The sequence below is a fragment of the Lichenostomus cassidix genome, chromosome 1, assembly GCF_008360975.1.
Source record: "Lichenostomus cassidix isolate B80296 chromosome 1, HeHo_3.0, whole genome shotgun sequence".
NCBI lineage: Eukaryota > Metazoa > Chordata > Aves > Passeriformes > Meliphagidae > Lichenostomus > Lichenostomus cassidix.
Genome location: NC_139479.1, coordinates 113,681,947 through 113,697,270, shown reverse-complemented (window position 1 = coordinate 113,697,270; position 15,324 = coordinate 113,681,947). Strand labels below are relative to the sequence as shown.

The 15,324-nt window shown below is 49.1% G+C and overlaps 1 protein-coding gene across 8 annotated transcripts in view; it reads left to right on the top strand.

The window, feature by feature from the left end:
• The window catches only part of TIAM1 (TIAM Rac1 associated GEF 1), a 150,018-nt gene that overhangs the window by 73,611 nt on the left and 61,083 nt on the right, over window positions 1-15,324 (top strand). For 4 of the 8 annotated variants that reach the window (XM_085077689.1, XM_085077713.1, XM_085077662.1 and 1 more), the window contains one exon: window positions 11,013-11,995. In XM_085077689.1, the coding sequence (XP_084933815.1) occupies window positions 11,024-11,995 (972 nt within the window). In that variant the 5' untranslated portion in view covers window positions 11,013-11,023. Of the gene's footprint in view, window positions 1-1,775; window positions 1,797-5,903; window positions 6,083-11,012; window positions 11,996-15,324 lie in introns of those variants that run through there. The other 4 variants (XM_085077674.1, XM_085077683.1, XM_085077697.1 and 1 more) reach the window with 2 other exon arrangements.

The window sequence follows — 15,324 nt, the reverse complement described above, 5'->3', positions numbered from 1 at the left end:
GAGTCCTGAGCAGTGCTGATTTCAAAGCACGAGCTCACAGAGAGATCCTGGTGCCAAAACTTGTGCGAGGCATGCTGTCATCTGTAAAGGACATCCTTTGCTTCAATCCTTTCCTTATTATGCTTCCCTCGGGGCCTCAGCACGGAAGTTACTTTGCTGTCCTTTCTCCTGACTGTAAAGCAGTAATTGAGGTATGTCATACACTTTGGTTCTCAGTGAGGTTCCTTGTGCTTCCTCAGAAACAGTGTGACCAAAAAGGGAAAGCTCTGCTGATGGTGCTTTGCCCGAGTTGTATTTCACACTGGTTTTTCCATAGACCTCTGGAATCCCTCCCTCCCTAGTACTTAAGTCAGGGTATCTAAAATTAGATACTTCATATCTCAGGCACCATCTTAATGATCTGTGTGAGGTCTTTGGCATTGCTTGAAAATCAGATTACTTACCTCAGTGCTTAAATGAGGAGATACACTAAGCACTTCCTCTCCAATTCCCCCTACCCCAATTACTGCCCTTGATTTTTTTCCACAACATTTTAATCCTTCACATCCTGTCTCCTCGGTCACTCAAGCCAAGGGTTTCAGTTTTTATTGCTGGAGCCTGTGGTGCTGGGTGGTTCTTCTGTGCAGGCAAGGTCCCACTCCTTGGCTGTACAGTGAGCTCCCTTAGATCCATTTGCAGCTCTGTCTCCTGGCCTGAACATTTTCTTGTTGCTCCTAAATCTTTTTAGTGTATTTGGCACATCCCACCCTCGCTGTGTATCAGCAATTCTCTGCTCATTTGGCACAAGGAGAAAGTCCTTTTTAAGTGAAGTGTAATAACAATAACACAGAACCTGAAGGTAAATAAACAAACCACACCTTATTTTTTATTTCAGCTGCATTTTGGCAATTCTTTTTATTTTTTTAAGTAACATAAATGTACATCAGACCCTGTAGCCTCCAAAGAGACCAAGTGGGCTCTTCCTTTGCTGTAGCTCCCTTGTGGCTGGGCTTAGTCTGCCCCACAGGCTCCAGGGAGTTGCCCTCGTGGCTTCCCATAGATTTGCTTATGTCTGATGATCTGAAATTAGAATCCTTCCCCTGCTCTGCCCTTTGCTGGAAACGTGTAAAACCTTGCAGATTCCCCCCAGGGGAGAAAGGGGGATTTTCCCACCATTAAAAATAAAAGGGAAGGGAAGGGGAAAGAGTTAAAACATGCTCAGATAGTTGTATAAATGATTGAAAAACAAACAAACCCACAAGCGTGTCAATTATTCACATCCCCTCTATAAATATAGAAACCCTGGAGAGGGGGCTTTCCCTTGGGCTACCTGCTCTGCTCTTCCATTAATTTATTGCCAAGGCCCCACGGTGCTTTGTCAGTGTTGTGCTCCTGGTTTTGTTTTCTTCAGATGGGATTTGGGGATAGCTGACTGTTGGCTCTGTGGAGGTTTAAGGTCTCTTGACAAACCTCCCTCCCTCCCTTTTTGCCTTTTCTTCCCTCCCTTGGAAATCGTCATAGGGGTGGTGCTCCAGCTGGAGGAGCAGGGCTTCCCACACCTTCCCCTTTAGGAGCTCTTCTCAAAGGGAATGTGGGTTTATTTTTCTTTGCCCTCCTCTTCATCTGGAGGATCCCCAGCATTGTTCTCCCAGCCGTGACAGACACGGAGGTTGCATGTTAGCAAGATGCTTGCAAAGAGGTTTTGCAATTGCAGCTCTGCCAGCCAGTTCTGAGGGATGTATGGATGATCTCCTGACCCTTCTGGATGGTCACTGTCATCAGACTTCAGTTTCAGGAGCAGCCATATTCCTCAACAGGTAGTGTAAGCTGTGGTTGGGTTCAGATTAATTTTTCTCACAAGCCGTGCTCGGTTTGAAATTAATTTTCTCACAAACAAAGGCTTCTGTGACATTTTAAATGTCAGAAAAAGAAAACACAGAGAGGAGCACGTTTGTCATTTATTTTCACTGCTTTAAAAGTCAACCAGCTTCTGCAATCCACTAAAGTTGGTCTCGGGGCTCAGTGTCTACATCGAGAGCGGGGAAGCTTGGAGCATTTCTGAATTGCATTTCTGAACAAAGATCTGGGCATAGCACAGTCTCTTCTCCATCCATCCATCTATCCATCCATCACTGGTGTAGCCTCACCTCAAGTCCTGGGCGCAGTTTTGGGCACCACAGTTTAAGAAGGATCTAAAGGTACTGAAGAGCATCCAAAGAATGGACATGGGGGTGGTGAAGGGTCTGGAAGGGCCATCCAAGGAGTGGCTGAGGGCACTTGGAATGTTCAGCTGGAGCACAGGAGACTGAGGTCAGACCTCACTGGGGGCTGCAGGTCCTCCCGAGGGGCAGCTCTGATCTCTGCTCCCTGGGACAGGGTCAGAACCCTGTAGTTGTGGCTGTAGTTGTGTCTGGGGAGGTTTAGGTTGGAGATCAGGGAAAGGCTCTTCCCCCAGAGGGTGCTGGTCACTGAACATTCCCTGGGCAATGGGCACAGCCTGAGGCTGCCAGAGCTCCAGGAGTGTTTGAACAGCACTGCCAGGGATGTACAGGGTGGCATTGTTGGGGTGTCTGTGCAGGGCCAAGAGTTGGACTGGATGATCCTTGGGGGTCCTTCCAGCTCAGGATATTCTGTGCTCCCTCTCCTGTGGGTTTATTTTGCAGAGGGCAGCCCAGGGATATGGGATGGGGAGAGCACCAGAGCCCTGGAGCACAGGAGAGCATTTACCTCAGTCTCAGGGCAGGGGATTGGCTGGACTGATTTCAGCACCAATTCATGTTAGCTAACTAGTTATTAACTAACAAAATGTGGCCTCCAGTCACAAATAAAGGGCCTGATTCTCCATTTCGGGAGTTGGGATCGAACACTGGAGTTACAATGGTGTGGAACTGGGATCGTGGGTGGGGAATACAGCCCAGAGCTGCTGCTGAATATTGAATAGTTTCTGTATGGAATGACTACTGCTTCCTGTCCCTGTATGTGCATCCTGATGCTTGATGGTAGAGTTACTGAGGGCTTCTCCAAACTGGATGAAGATTTGCTTAACAACCAATTGATTGCATTTGAAATCTGACAAAAATAATGCCTCATAAAGTGAAAAAGTAAAAATAGAATTGAAAGAGAGCTGTAGTCCTTCTTGCCAACTTTTCCTGTTCACTGGACGAGGGGATGGATATATTTGCATGCTGATTTTTCCTGTACTGGAAAGGAAGGGTTGTGCTTTGAAAAGGAGTATTTTAGAAAGCTACAGCTTCCATATTTTTCATCCATTCATGTTCTTGTCAAGTGTCCGCAAACAAAAAGAAAACAGGTGTGCTGGATTTTTCTCCAAACTCTTGCAAACTGCTTGCAGCATGTGAAAGTCAGAGCTCTTTGCTGTACCTGGAATCGCAGGTAGCAGATGTGAAGAATAACAAGGTGCTCCTTTAATCTGTTCTGCTTCCTTACTCTGCGTTTCATCCATCCGTGGAGGTTTCCTGTGCTCCCCCGGCTGGGATTTGCGGCACGATGAGCCCTGTGGGAACTCCTTGGCCTGGTTTGATTGTGGCTGTGCAGTAAATACAGCTGTGCTGCTTGCAGACCTTCAAAGAACGCGGGAGCTGCACTGACGTGTGCAGGCGTTGGCTCACACACACCACCCTTGTGTCTGAGTGTGTTGGGAGCAGTCAGTGCTAACAGGGGCTGGTTTGTCTTGAGTGCACATAAAAAGAAATCAATCTTTATTTGATTTTGTAAAAAATTAGATCAGTTGTTCCATGTGTTAATGTTTACAACTGTCCATCTCCCCTGAGAACAGACTGGTGGGTCAGTGGTCAGCTTCCCCCTTGGCCAGTCTCCATGGGAACATCCAGGGGAGCAAACGTGTCCAGGGCTCTGGAAAGGAAGTGTTGGAGCTGTGCTCATGTTTGCTTCAGCCCTTCCTCCTGAGTGAGGATCACTGGCACCACTTTTTGCCTTGTTGGACCTTACAGGACCTTGTTGGAAGGAAAGCATTGCTTCAGAACTCCAGAATTTCTGCTGCAGCAGAAGCTGGGCAGTTGGAATGAACCAGGACACTGAGGACTGTTCCACTGCATATTAATGTTAGACAAAGGATGAAAAAATTATGTTCTTCTTCAAAAGTATGACTTGTTTCATTGAGGAGAGACTGACGGAGTTGTCAAAGTTAATAGGAGCAAAACTTTCCAGGAAAGAGTCGATGGGTAATGATAAATCCTTGTATTCTGGAGGAACTGTGCATGCCCAGTACTCATCTGTTCATGGCAAAGGATGTTGCCAGCCCTTCAGATGTACTGGAGCAGCATGAGGATTTGGATAGTGCAAGATCCAGGTGAAAACATCCCCTTTTTAACAAAAAAACTGCCAGAAGAGAAAGGTTTTTGCTGGAGGAGCACAAGTGCTGTGTGGAACAGGCTGCCTTGGAGTTGGTTTCTTCAGGGGAGTGACCAGAGTTTGTGTCACCCTGGAGCAGATTTTGCTGAGCTACAAACTCCTCAAAACCTGTGTGAGAATAGAAAATCTGATCAAATGCTCGGCTGTCTGTTTTGTTCTTCTGGTCAGGTGTTTCGGGGGAAGTAGCAGGTGGATCTGAACAGAGATGGTCACAATTCCTTTTCTTTGGGAGGTGAGGAATGCACATGGCAGGGCTGCTCCCCATGTGGTGGGTGCAGGTGGGGAGCCTCTTGCCTGTAGGACCTTTTTTGTCAGCAAGATTCCCCTCTTGGAAATTATTGGCAGCTGGCATGATAATGAGTCCATTACAATATAAATGAGGTTCATTTTATTAATTTCTGCCAGCTCCTGAGCAATTCATGAACTGCTTTTCAGATCTCAACCAACAGCTTGGGGGAAGAGGGGGAGGTGGGGAGTAAAGAAGGGAACCTGAAGGAAGAGAAAGAAAACAAGAATATTTTTAATTTAAAAAAGAGGTGGTGACTCTCATGTCTTTTGAGAATCCAGCCAAGAGCAAGGATCACACTTTTCCCACCAAGGAGCTCTAAGAACATGAAGGGCATCAGTAATCCCTCTCCAGGGTTTTATTCCATGGGACTCAAGGAGAAGTTTATAACTCTCCCAAGTCCACATGCAGTGCTGAGGTGATGTTTCACTGCTGGTGCTTGGCTGGGAGAAAGGGGGGTTGGGTGAGAGCTGGATTGGGATGGCCTTCAGCCTCTCCCAGGCCTGGATTGAGCTGGGATCCTTGCAGGAGAGCTCACCAGGGGTGCCAGGCCTGGAAAGGGCTGGGATTTGGTACCCACAGGAGCTCAGTGTCTGACTTGAGGACTGTCCTTAGGACTTGTCTCTGGTCTAAGGAAGCACAGCCTGGTCTTGTATCAGTGCCTTCATCAGCACAATTAACCCGAGAATCCTTTCCTTGCTCACAAAACCAGATGGAAATGCTCTGCCCCAATGTCTGATTCGCCCTTGGAAAACAGTAATGAATTCCCTGCCTGGAAAACCGCCCTTTCTGTAAGTGAGACAGTGTGCAGAGAAATCTCCTCTGAGGCCTTCCAGCTTCTCCTGGGCGGTTGGGTTCCCCTTGGTGCCAGAAGTTCAGCCCTGCTTTGTTGGAAGGTTCCTCTCTTGGTGGTCGTCTTGAGATGCAGGTGTGGTTTTGGCCCCGAGCTGAGACAGACCGGCCTCAGCGAGGGAATGTTAAACTCTGTGGGGATTTGGATTGTGCAGAGCTGTGGGAAGAGGAACTCTCCACGTCCTGTGGTTGGGGCTGGCGGTGCTTGACTGGGTTTTTCATTTATTCTGCCACCATCAGATTCCATCATCCGAATTTGAGCACAGCATTCAGTGCTGTACTGGCTAAGTGCTCCTTAGGTAAGTGCTGCTGCCAGGCCTCGGCAGAAGATGCTCCTGTGCAGCCCTCCCTGCTAACCCTTTGTCTGATTTGTTTTTCTCCCCTTTCTCCCCAGGTTTTTGGCATGTAGTCATAGACTCTGACGCGGGAGTAATGGAGTCGCTGAGTGGCAGGTGCTGACAGCTTCTGCAGTCCCAGTAACTGCTCATTTTGGGGTCATTTGCAATTCTATACCTCTAAATGCCACAGCTCTCTGGGGGAAGGTTGCGCTGGATACCGGGACTGCCTCGGAAGGTACATGTGGTCCCTGTGTGTTTCTTTAGGGCTGTGCTGTGCTGTGGGATGCTCGGGGAGGGGAAGGGCAGGCTGAGCTGCATGTTCTGGGTACCCCGGCTTGGCAGCACTGGGGCTTTTCAATGGCTGTCAGGCGGCTCCTGGTGACATCCCTTCCTCCCTCTCTCCTCCTCTTACTCCAGTTGCCTGCAGGGCTTTTCTGGAGTCCATCCTGTGCTTTAACACATGTGAGAGCGGCTCACAAAAAAGAAGTGGCTGGTTAAGAGGTTCTGATGTGAAAACAATGAAATATGTTGCTGGAGTTTCCGAGAAACTCAAAGGCTTTCTGTGGAATTTCAGCCTCTCTCTTGCCCTTTTGAAAAAGCACATTTTAATTACAATAAAATGTGTGTGTTCACACTTGGTTATTAGTCTTGTACATTTTTCTGTGTGGTTCTGGTGAGTTCAGTAAAAATCTTTGTTGTTGGCTGGCAGATTTTAGCAGAAGTTTATTTCTGTAGGCTCACTGCCCGCTGTGGATTTGATCATTGTTCTGGTTCTCACAGCCTTCGAGCTATGCTCCAGGAGAAAAATACAGATTTGTCACCAGGGCCTCCCACTAGAATCTAATTTTAAATTTGCAATCTGTTGTCTTGTGAGGTGCTTCAAATTTGGTTGGAAATTTAATATTTTTCTGATATGCTTCTGGAATCTAGTGGTGTCCAGCCTTTTGCAAGTTTAAGAGATAGTAACACAGGTTTAATTGAAAAGAGTATTCTGGTTTTGTAATTATTTTAGGAAATAATTTAATATCAGGGGTAGGGGAAGAGGAAGGAAAATGACTGTTTTTAAAGGAAATTACGTTCTTTGAGTGGGCCATCATCAGTGGTCATCTAGAATGTGATATAATTTATGTGTAACCATTTCATGTAAGACTCATCCAGCAAAACCTCAGCAGTTCAGCTGGAGGTCAGTCTGCTTTTCCAGGGAAAAGCAGACTGTTTTTACCAAAGCTTTCCTGCAAACGCTTGTTCTCCCTGCTAGCAGCCTAATCTTGATGTCAGTCTTAAGTCTGCGCTTTCAAAAAACACATCTCAGCCCCCTGTCCCGTCTCTTGATGCGCAGACTGGCTTAAAGGTGACTTTATTGAAGACTTCCACAATTCTGACATTTTCCCTGCCCTGAACTGGGAAGGAGCAGGTTTTCTGGGAGAGAGAGCCCTTTCCCAGTGTGGATGGTCAGGCCACTTCTTTGAGGATGTGGAGGAAGAAGTTGCCACCCCTCATTTGCCTGCCTTGGGCTGCAGATACGAATCTGGATCTTCCGCGTCTTCGGCGAGCGCCTGAGTCACGGCGCTGGTGCCTCTTCAGGAGACGTGACTGTCTCCCTGCTTTGCTTTTCAAACCTCTCCCTCCCAGAGAGAGAGAGATTTTGTCAAAGGCACTCTATTCCCACAAAAAGTCTGGGTTTTGATGAATCAACATTTTCTGCTGAAAAGCGTCCAGGCAGTTGTGCTCGCAGCGCGTGGTCCTGCGCTGATCTCTGCGAGGTTCAGGGTAATTCCTTCCTGACACCACCACAGACCTGTTTAAAGCATGGAGATGTGTCACCCTCGATCTCTGTCATATCCTGGTGGTACCTTGATAGCTCTGTAATGGTCCCCTTTGCATTTGGCTGCTGAGCTAACAAGGGGAGCCTTTGTCCTACCAGCACTTGCGTGCAGCTCCCATTAACATTACTCATTTTCTTAATTTGATACAGATTTTTTTCATTGAGTGTGCTAAATGCAGTTAAGCCACAGACAGGCAGCATCTGGCAGTCGTAGCTGGAGCAGTTTGAGACGCTGTTGCCCCAGGGTGTCTGCTGTGGCCATGAGAGGGGGAGGCTGGGGCTCCCCTCCCTGCCTAGCTCCTGCTCGCTGAGGATGCTAGCATCTGAGTCGGTGCCTGTTTCCCTCTCAGGGCTGCCTTTCCACATCTGCCTCAGCTCACCTAAGAGCTCCCTGCTGCCAAAAAATGAGGAGATGCCACTCACTGTCCCTCCTCCTGGCTCCTGCGTCACCCTCCAGACACATTGTCCTGTCCTGTCCCTGCTGTGTCCCCAGACAGGCACCCTTGTGCTGCCTCTGGCACGTGCCAGGCCAACTCACTAGCTCAGCAAAAACTAACTAACAAACTATTTTTTTTTGTTGTTTTTTGGTTTTTATTTTTCCCCCTGGATTTATTTTCTGCTATTTCAGTGGACTGTACAAGCACTAGAATTGGTTCAGGGTAACTGATGGAAATGCTCAGCCAGCAATGCGGAGGGGTGGCAGAAATGAGGGTGAGAAGGTAGGATGGGGGTCCCTTTCAGAGGATCCCCCTCAGCTTGACCTGGTGGGGTCATCTGTCCCTCCCAAGGCGTGTCCTGCATCTCCCAGGGGAGATGGGCACTGCTAGGGGACAGTGACAAACCTCAGGGGTGGCACTGTCTGGCATGGCTGCAGCTGGATCAACTGCACTGCCTGCAGCCCCCTTGCACCCACTGGTTAGCATTCCTGCAGTCAGGAATTCAGTGGGATTCGGGCAGGGCCTTTCCAGGGTGCAGGAGTGAGGTATTGCCTCACTGATAGCTGTCTGGATTTGCAAATGTCCTCAAACCAAGTGCCAATCCACAGAATTAAAAAGGATCAGGTCTTTACTTTGAAGTCTGACACATCTTGCCAGTCTCTAGCAGATACTTCTCATTGTGTGAAATCACTCCCTAAACATTCCTTCTGTGGAGAGAAGACTTCTCTCCTTCCAGGAGAGTGTTATTTCCTCACGGGATGCAGCCTGAGCTGCTACTCCTTTCCCTCACCAAGCCATTTGTGGTCGTGTTGCTTTTTTGGCTGGGGGAAATCTTGCCTGGTGTGGTTGGAAGGTAAAGAATCATTCCAGGTTTCAAGAGAACTTTGAAAACTGCTCATTCTCCTTAAATAGGTTGAGAAGGGATGGCTGAGATGGGATAAATGGCTGGAGACTGGGGATAAATGGCTCTGCTGGGTGTTGCAGCCAGTGGAAATCCTGCCAGAAGAAAAGTGTGCTTAGCAAGAAGCTCAGGACCAAAGCAGTGAAAGCATTGCCCCAAGAGGATTTCTTCTGAAAGATGGGAATGTTGAGGCCTGGTTTTAAATATGATCACAAGAAAAGATGCAGGTTTTGTGCTTTAAAATGTTCTATAGGCAAAATCTGGCTGATGTTTGTTTCTCAGTCTGTATCAAAGAGCTGTAGCTCTTATGAGATAATAACCCTTTGTCTAGGGATTAATAAAACTGGGTTTTTTCTTTTTTTTTTTTTTTTATTTTTTAGGATTTAAACCTGTCCTTCCTTCAGTGCATTTATTTTTCTAAAGAAGTAATGGCAGCCAAAGGGACTTCTGCCATTAATTTCTGTAGATGTAGGACATTTCCTGCCTTAGTTTACTTCCCATGCAATTGTATTTCTGTTCAATACAGAAATGTCCTGATATTTGTGGTTTTGTGTGTTTCTCCAGCACCAAACAGGCTTTTACCTTCAGCCTTTTACTCAGCTTTGCTGGGTAGAGGAGCAGAAGCACAATCCTCTGGCTGTGGTCAGAAGTGTCACTGCAGAGCTCAGTTCTGCTGTGCTGTCCTGAGGTTTAGTGCCATCAATTCCTCACTTTCCATGTATTTTTTGTAGGGTTAATTCAGTTCTGTGCAGCAGCAATGGTTTGCATATAGACAGTGAGGGAAAATACATGGTCACATTCATTCTGCTAGCATCTGGCTCAGTACCCATCAGCATCCCTCCAAAGAGAAGAAATTGCCCCAAGAAATTAAAAACTCCAGATTATTTTACTGTCAGGGCAGCTTTTTCATTTTCAACTAAAACTAATGGAAATACCTCACGACAAAGAAGTTTTGTCTTGGGATTTCTTTTCAAGACTGATGGACTGTTTTTCTCTATATAATTGTCTTGTGTGCAATTCAGGATCTGCTGTTTAATTTTGAACTCTGGCATTTACTTTTCTTATTCTTCCTCTTGCCATGAGGCCAGAAGGACCCAATACTACTGATAAAATATTTCTGACATTTGTTGAGTGAGATCGCAGACCTCAAAGTGTTTCCCAAGGTTGAATCAGATCATCACTCCCACCTCCTGGATGGGAAACCTGTTTCACGGCGGGATGTGCTCAGCTGAATAATGCAGGAGGCTGGAGCTGGGGCTGGGGACACAAACCCCGTCCCTGCGTTCCAGCTCAGATCAAAGAGCTCGGATCTGCTTATCTGCTTCAGAGGGAGTGGGAAGGAGAGGTTATTTTTGTATAGTCTGAGTCACTCATGCTAATTTATTTTTCATAATACGGCTTTCTTGTGTGGGGCTCTCTGTACCTGCTTAATGTTGCACAGTTTTTTTGTTCCAGAAATCAAACCTGTCATTAGCTCGCTGCTGAAGGGTTGGATTTGTACTTTGCCATTTGGTGCTTCACTTTGCAGTTCCTAGCTAAAAAAAAAAGAAGGTGGACTCTCAGCTAAAGGTGTACATCTCTACTTTTCAGCATCTTGTTACATGCAGATAAACAGCAGCTGTCGATTTTTTGAGTTTGTTGGCTGGAATGATGCTGAGAGTCAGGTGAATGTGTGCACAGCTGAGACTGCACTGTGGTGCTGAACTGGTTCCAGTTCACCCTGGAGCTTCAAGGGTCAGTCCTTCCCTCTTCTGCACTCTTCACTTGCACCAGCAGAGCTGCCTGGCTGTTTGCTACATTCTGATTTAACTGTATTTCTGAGTTCGCTGGTACAACCGCTGGCTCCTTAATTAATTCTGTGGGATTATTGCAGCAGTTACAGCAGGTCCTGCGAGAACCTGCGGTGTAGGTGTTGGTACAGGATGGGTAATTAACCAAAAAAGCAGTTTTGTTGTGTCGGGGTGTCTCCTCTGCTAACGGTGCCCGCCGTGTGTCCTTGCAGACCGTGACGCCATGGGGAACGCGGAGAGCCAGAGCGTGGAGCAGGCGCTGTACGGGGACAAGCAGCCGGGCCTGGGCCGCAAGCACACGTCGCGCTCGCTGCGCCTGTCTGGCAAGGCCTCGCGCCGCGCCCGCCACGCCTCCTCGGGCAAGATGGTGCACCGCAACTCCGAGGTGAGCACGCGCTCCAGCAGCACCCCCAGCATCCCGCAGTCGCTGGTGGAGAACGGCCTGGAGCCCTTCGCCCCCGAGCCTGGCCTGGAGGACTTTGGCAGCCCCATGTGGGTGGACCGCGTGGACATGGGGCTGCGGCCCGTGTCCTACCACACGGACTCGTCGGTGACGCCCAGCGTGGACAGCAGCACGGTGCTGACGGCCGCCTCGGTGCACAGCATGCCCGACTCGGAGGAGAGCCGGCTCTATGGGGACGAGGCGCCCTTCCTGGCTGAGGGCGACGGGCGGGCGCTGCGCTACGCGGCCAATGGCACCGCCTTCGCCGACGCCGCCGGCTTCAAGAAGAAGCGCTCCAAGTCGGCTGACATCTGGCGCGAGGACAGCCTGGAGTTCTCGCTGTCCGACCTCAGCCAGGAGCACCTGACCAGCAACGAGGAGATCCTGGGCCTGGCTGAGGACAAGGACGCTGAGGCCGCGCAGGGCCCTGAGGCCGGCGGCAGCCCGCAGCCCCCGGTGGCCTGCCAGCGGGCCAACTCCATGAGCGACTTGTATTCCCCCAAAACCCCCGGCGCCGCCATCAATGGGGGACCCCGAAACGCCTTCGGAGGCTACTGCCGGAACCTGGTGTCCGACATGCCGGAGCTCGGGGGCCATAAGATGGCATCGGTTAGCGCTGAGGACGCGCCGTCCTCCTACAGCAACTACAACACGCTCCCCTGCAGGAAGTCCCACTGCCTTTCCGAAGGAGCCACCAACCCCCAGATGAGCCACAGCAGCAGCATGCAAGGCAGAAGGGCAAAAACCACCCAGGTAAGGCAGTTTTCTTCTGTGATTTGGCATTTGCTGAGCTGGGTCTGTAGGTAAAGGTTTTCCAGGTTCTCCCAGGCTGTGTTTTCCATCAACAGCCCCTTTCCAAGCAGAGAGCTGTTTCCAGGAGAGAGGTGAACTAGCTGGTCTCCAGGGCTGGCTTGATCCCATCACTGTCCCCTCCTTATCTGCAGCTCTCCTTGGACCTTTTCCACTCTTCACTGCCTCTGGGAAAGGGAAATCTGCATTTGCCAGCAGAAGATTTCCCTGCGTGTTTTGCAGTGCTGACGGTGCCTTTTTTTCCAGGGTAGCTGCCAAAACTGATCACTCCACTGCAGAGTTGTGTCCCCTCTCCTTGCCCTCCCTGCCTTGTCACCCTCCCCTGTCTGCACTCGTGGCTGGAGGCAAAGAAAAAAACCTGCCAGTGTTTCCCCTCTGTACTAAACACTCCCTGGGCTGAAATTTCACTCTTCTGATTAACTGATGTTCATGTCTGTGCAAAACATCTCCCTGAAACAGTGCTGGCACTGCCAGGCCTCCTGTAAACTGAGAAACGATGGTGCACAGTTTGAGAAGAGGCTGCATCTCTGGGCCAGGGACAGCACAGAGTCTAGAGGATCTTTGCTGTCAGGTGCCCCTCCTGCTCTCCAGACACCAGGCCTGTGATTTGATGGCTGCTCTCGGGGCTTTCCCACATGCTGCCTTGCTTTTCCCTGTCCTGCCTGATGGAGTTCCTGCCTCAGGCTGCAGGCAGTGGTTCTGCTGGCAGTTCAGTGGCAGATGATGTGTAGAGAGGGGCAGAAAGAAGCTCCAAACCCTGCCCTCCTCTCCTCACCATGCCTGGCACACATGTTATGGGCAGACTGTGCTCCATTTGAGTTCATTTGGACTTTCTGAGAGCAGAGGTGCAGCTGCCTGATGTTTTACATGCACAATTCTCTAGAAATGGCTCAGAAACATGGCCTGGGGACACAGAGCAGGGATGGGGCAGGGCTGCTCCCCTGATGGCATTGCCTGGCTCGTCCTGCATGCTGTGCAGTGTGTGTCTGACCCAGAAAAAGGGGAGAGCTGCATACTGGTCAGGGCCAGAGGCTGGCCAGTGCATGTCCAGCTGCTGGCTGAGCTGTTGGCTCAGTTGTCCAGGAGGCTGGGCAGCAAACACCAGGCAGGTTCCAGGCTGTGCAGGGCTCCAGGAGTCTGTGCCCCCTCATCCTCTGGCACTGGCCCATGGGAGCTGCTGGGATGGGGCTGCTCAGGGACTTCCTGGCTGTGCTTGATCTGTGGAGATGGGCTGCTGCTAAATATAAAACTGACATGCTGAAACAGATGCTGCAGCGTCCTACAACAGCAGCTTTGTACTTCCAAATCAGCTCTTTGCTCTTGGAGCTGAAAAGCCTTTGGTGCACTAGTGCAGGATAAAAAGCAAGAGAACAACCACAACAAGCAAAAAAAAAAAAAAAAAAAAAGAACGGTTTTGGCAGCCTTGGACCTAACAGCTTTCCTGAAGATTGTTGGGTGCAACTGCTGCCTGCAGCCTGCTTTCAGGTGTATTTAAGGAAAAAGAGAATGGAGTCAGTGATGAACAGCCAGGTGGTTTTTTTTTTTTTCTCAGTGCCTATGCTGGCATTCAGAAGATTCCTCTGAGGCACATAGTGAAAGTCTGGAATTTAAGTAGTATTTTGTGAGGCCTCAGCCATACCCAGGGAAATAATTTTGTGGGGCTGGTTTCACTGGATGTATCTCCTGAGACTGGAGATGACGGCTGTGAGGAGTCTCAGCAGTGATTATTACCACGGATAAATTCAACAAAATTAAAGCTTTGCAAAGGTCAAAATTTCTCCTCCCAAGTCTTTAATCCCAGCAGCATCCTGTAAGTATAAGATAGTTGTCAGAAATGAAGTCATGTCAGCCCCAGCCTAGGCTGAGCAAGCTTAGGGAAATGACCGTCATTATGTGTTTGAAAAGGCGGAAATGAAGGCCAAATTTGCACACCAAGTGAAAGGAGTAGTGCCTGGGTGAGCCTGATGGGGTGGCTTTGGATGGCTTTGGTGAGAGGAGGGAGGCCATCAATCTGTGTCTGTCTGCACAGTCCAGCAGTGTCTCACACTTCACTACTCTTTCCTCCTCACCGCTGGTGTGAAGTGGAGCTGAGGCTGTGTCACTGCACTGCTCTTGCTGTGCTCCTTGGCACTGTGCTGGCGTGTGCCAGGTGGCACTTGGGCACCTCTTGGGCAGTTTTGTTTCCCTCTGCCCTCCCAATCTTTCAGCACTTTTATCTTCATGCTCTTGATAACCCCATTGCCCCAGAGCTTGCCATGTGTGTCCTCATGCTGGAAAACACTTCCTGCTATAAATTTGTGTTTTGACCAGCCTTTTGAACTGCCTCCCCCCATTCCAATCCTGCAAAATAATTGTTACATCTTAGGGCTGTGAGGGCATCACACAAAGATGACCCAGGGCCAAGTGTAATGTGGTGTTGGACATGGTTTTCCCTCTTGGCCTCCAGGCCAGTGACGTGTCATTGCTCTGTGGTGTTAGAGTGCAGAGTCACCTAATGGATTCTCCTAGCCAAGAGCGAGGTTTCTGCCCAGATCCCTTTTGCCAATCCTCATAAGAATTTGGGGTTATGTTTGCCAGTGGGTTGGGGTTTTTTTCCATTTTTTTAAAAGCTGTAGCTGTGCCTGGTTTTTTATTCTCAGCTACCCTGGTGCTAGAAGTGCTGGAAGGGCCCGATGGTCACTTGTAGGTGACCTTGACTAGTTTAGTTCCTAATGAGGTCACTGCCAAAAGGGTGAGTCTGACACCACAGTGATGGCCTTGTGCCCTGGTGTTTGGTTCCTGAATCCAAACATTGTTCCATGCACGCTCAGCTGCATGCATGAACATCATCATGGTTTCTATAAATTAAATTTACTGCAAGTTGTCACTGGCTGTACTCTCTGAGCTGTGCTGAGGAAAAACACATCCCAGCAAGAAGGTACCAGAATCCTGGCTGTACATATTTTGTTCTAATGCCTTATCCATGGGTTTGGCAGTACGTGGTTTACATTAAAGGGAAAAACACCAACAAACCAAAAACAGAGAAGGCAATCTCTCCATGTCCAAATTTAAACCTTAAATGGAGCGGTGGGAGTCACTTTCCACTAATGGAAGGGATTTTTTTCCATGGAGAGGCAATTATATTCCCTGTGCAGAAGGGATTAGCGCTCACTGGGTGGCTCTGGGGCACCCACGCAGCAGTTCTGCTTTTCCCAACATTGTGCCATTAAGGGTTCAGCTCTGCCGAGCGAGACTTCCCGGAGAGCTCTGCTGGGATCGTGTTTGACTTTTGG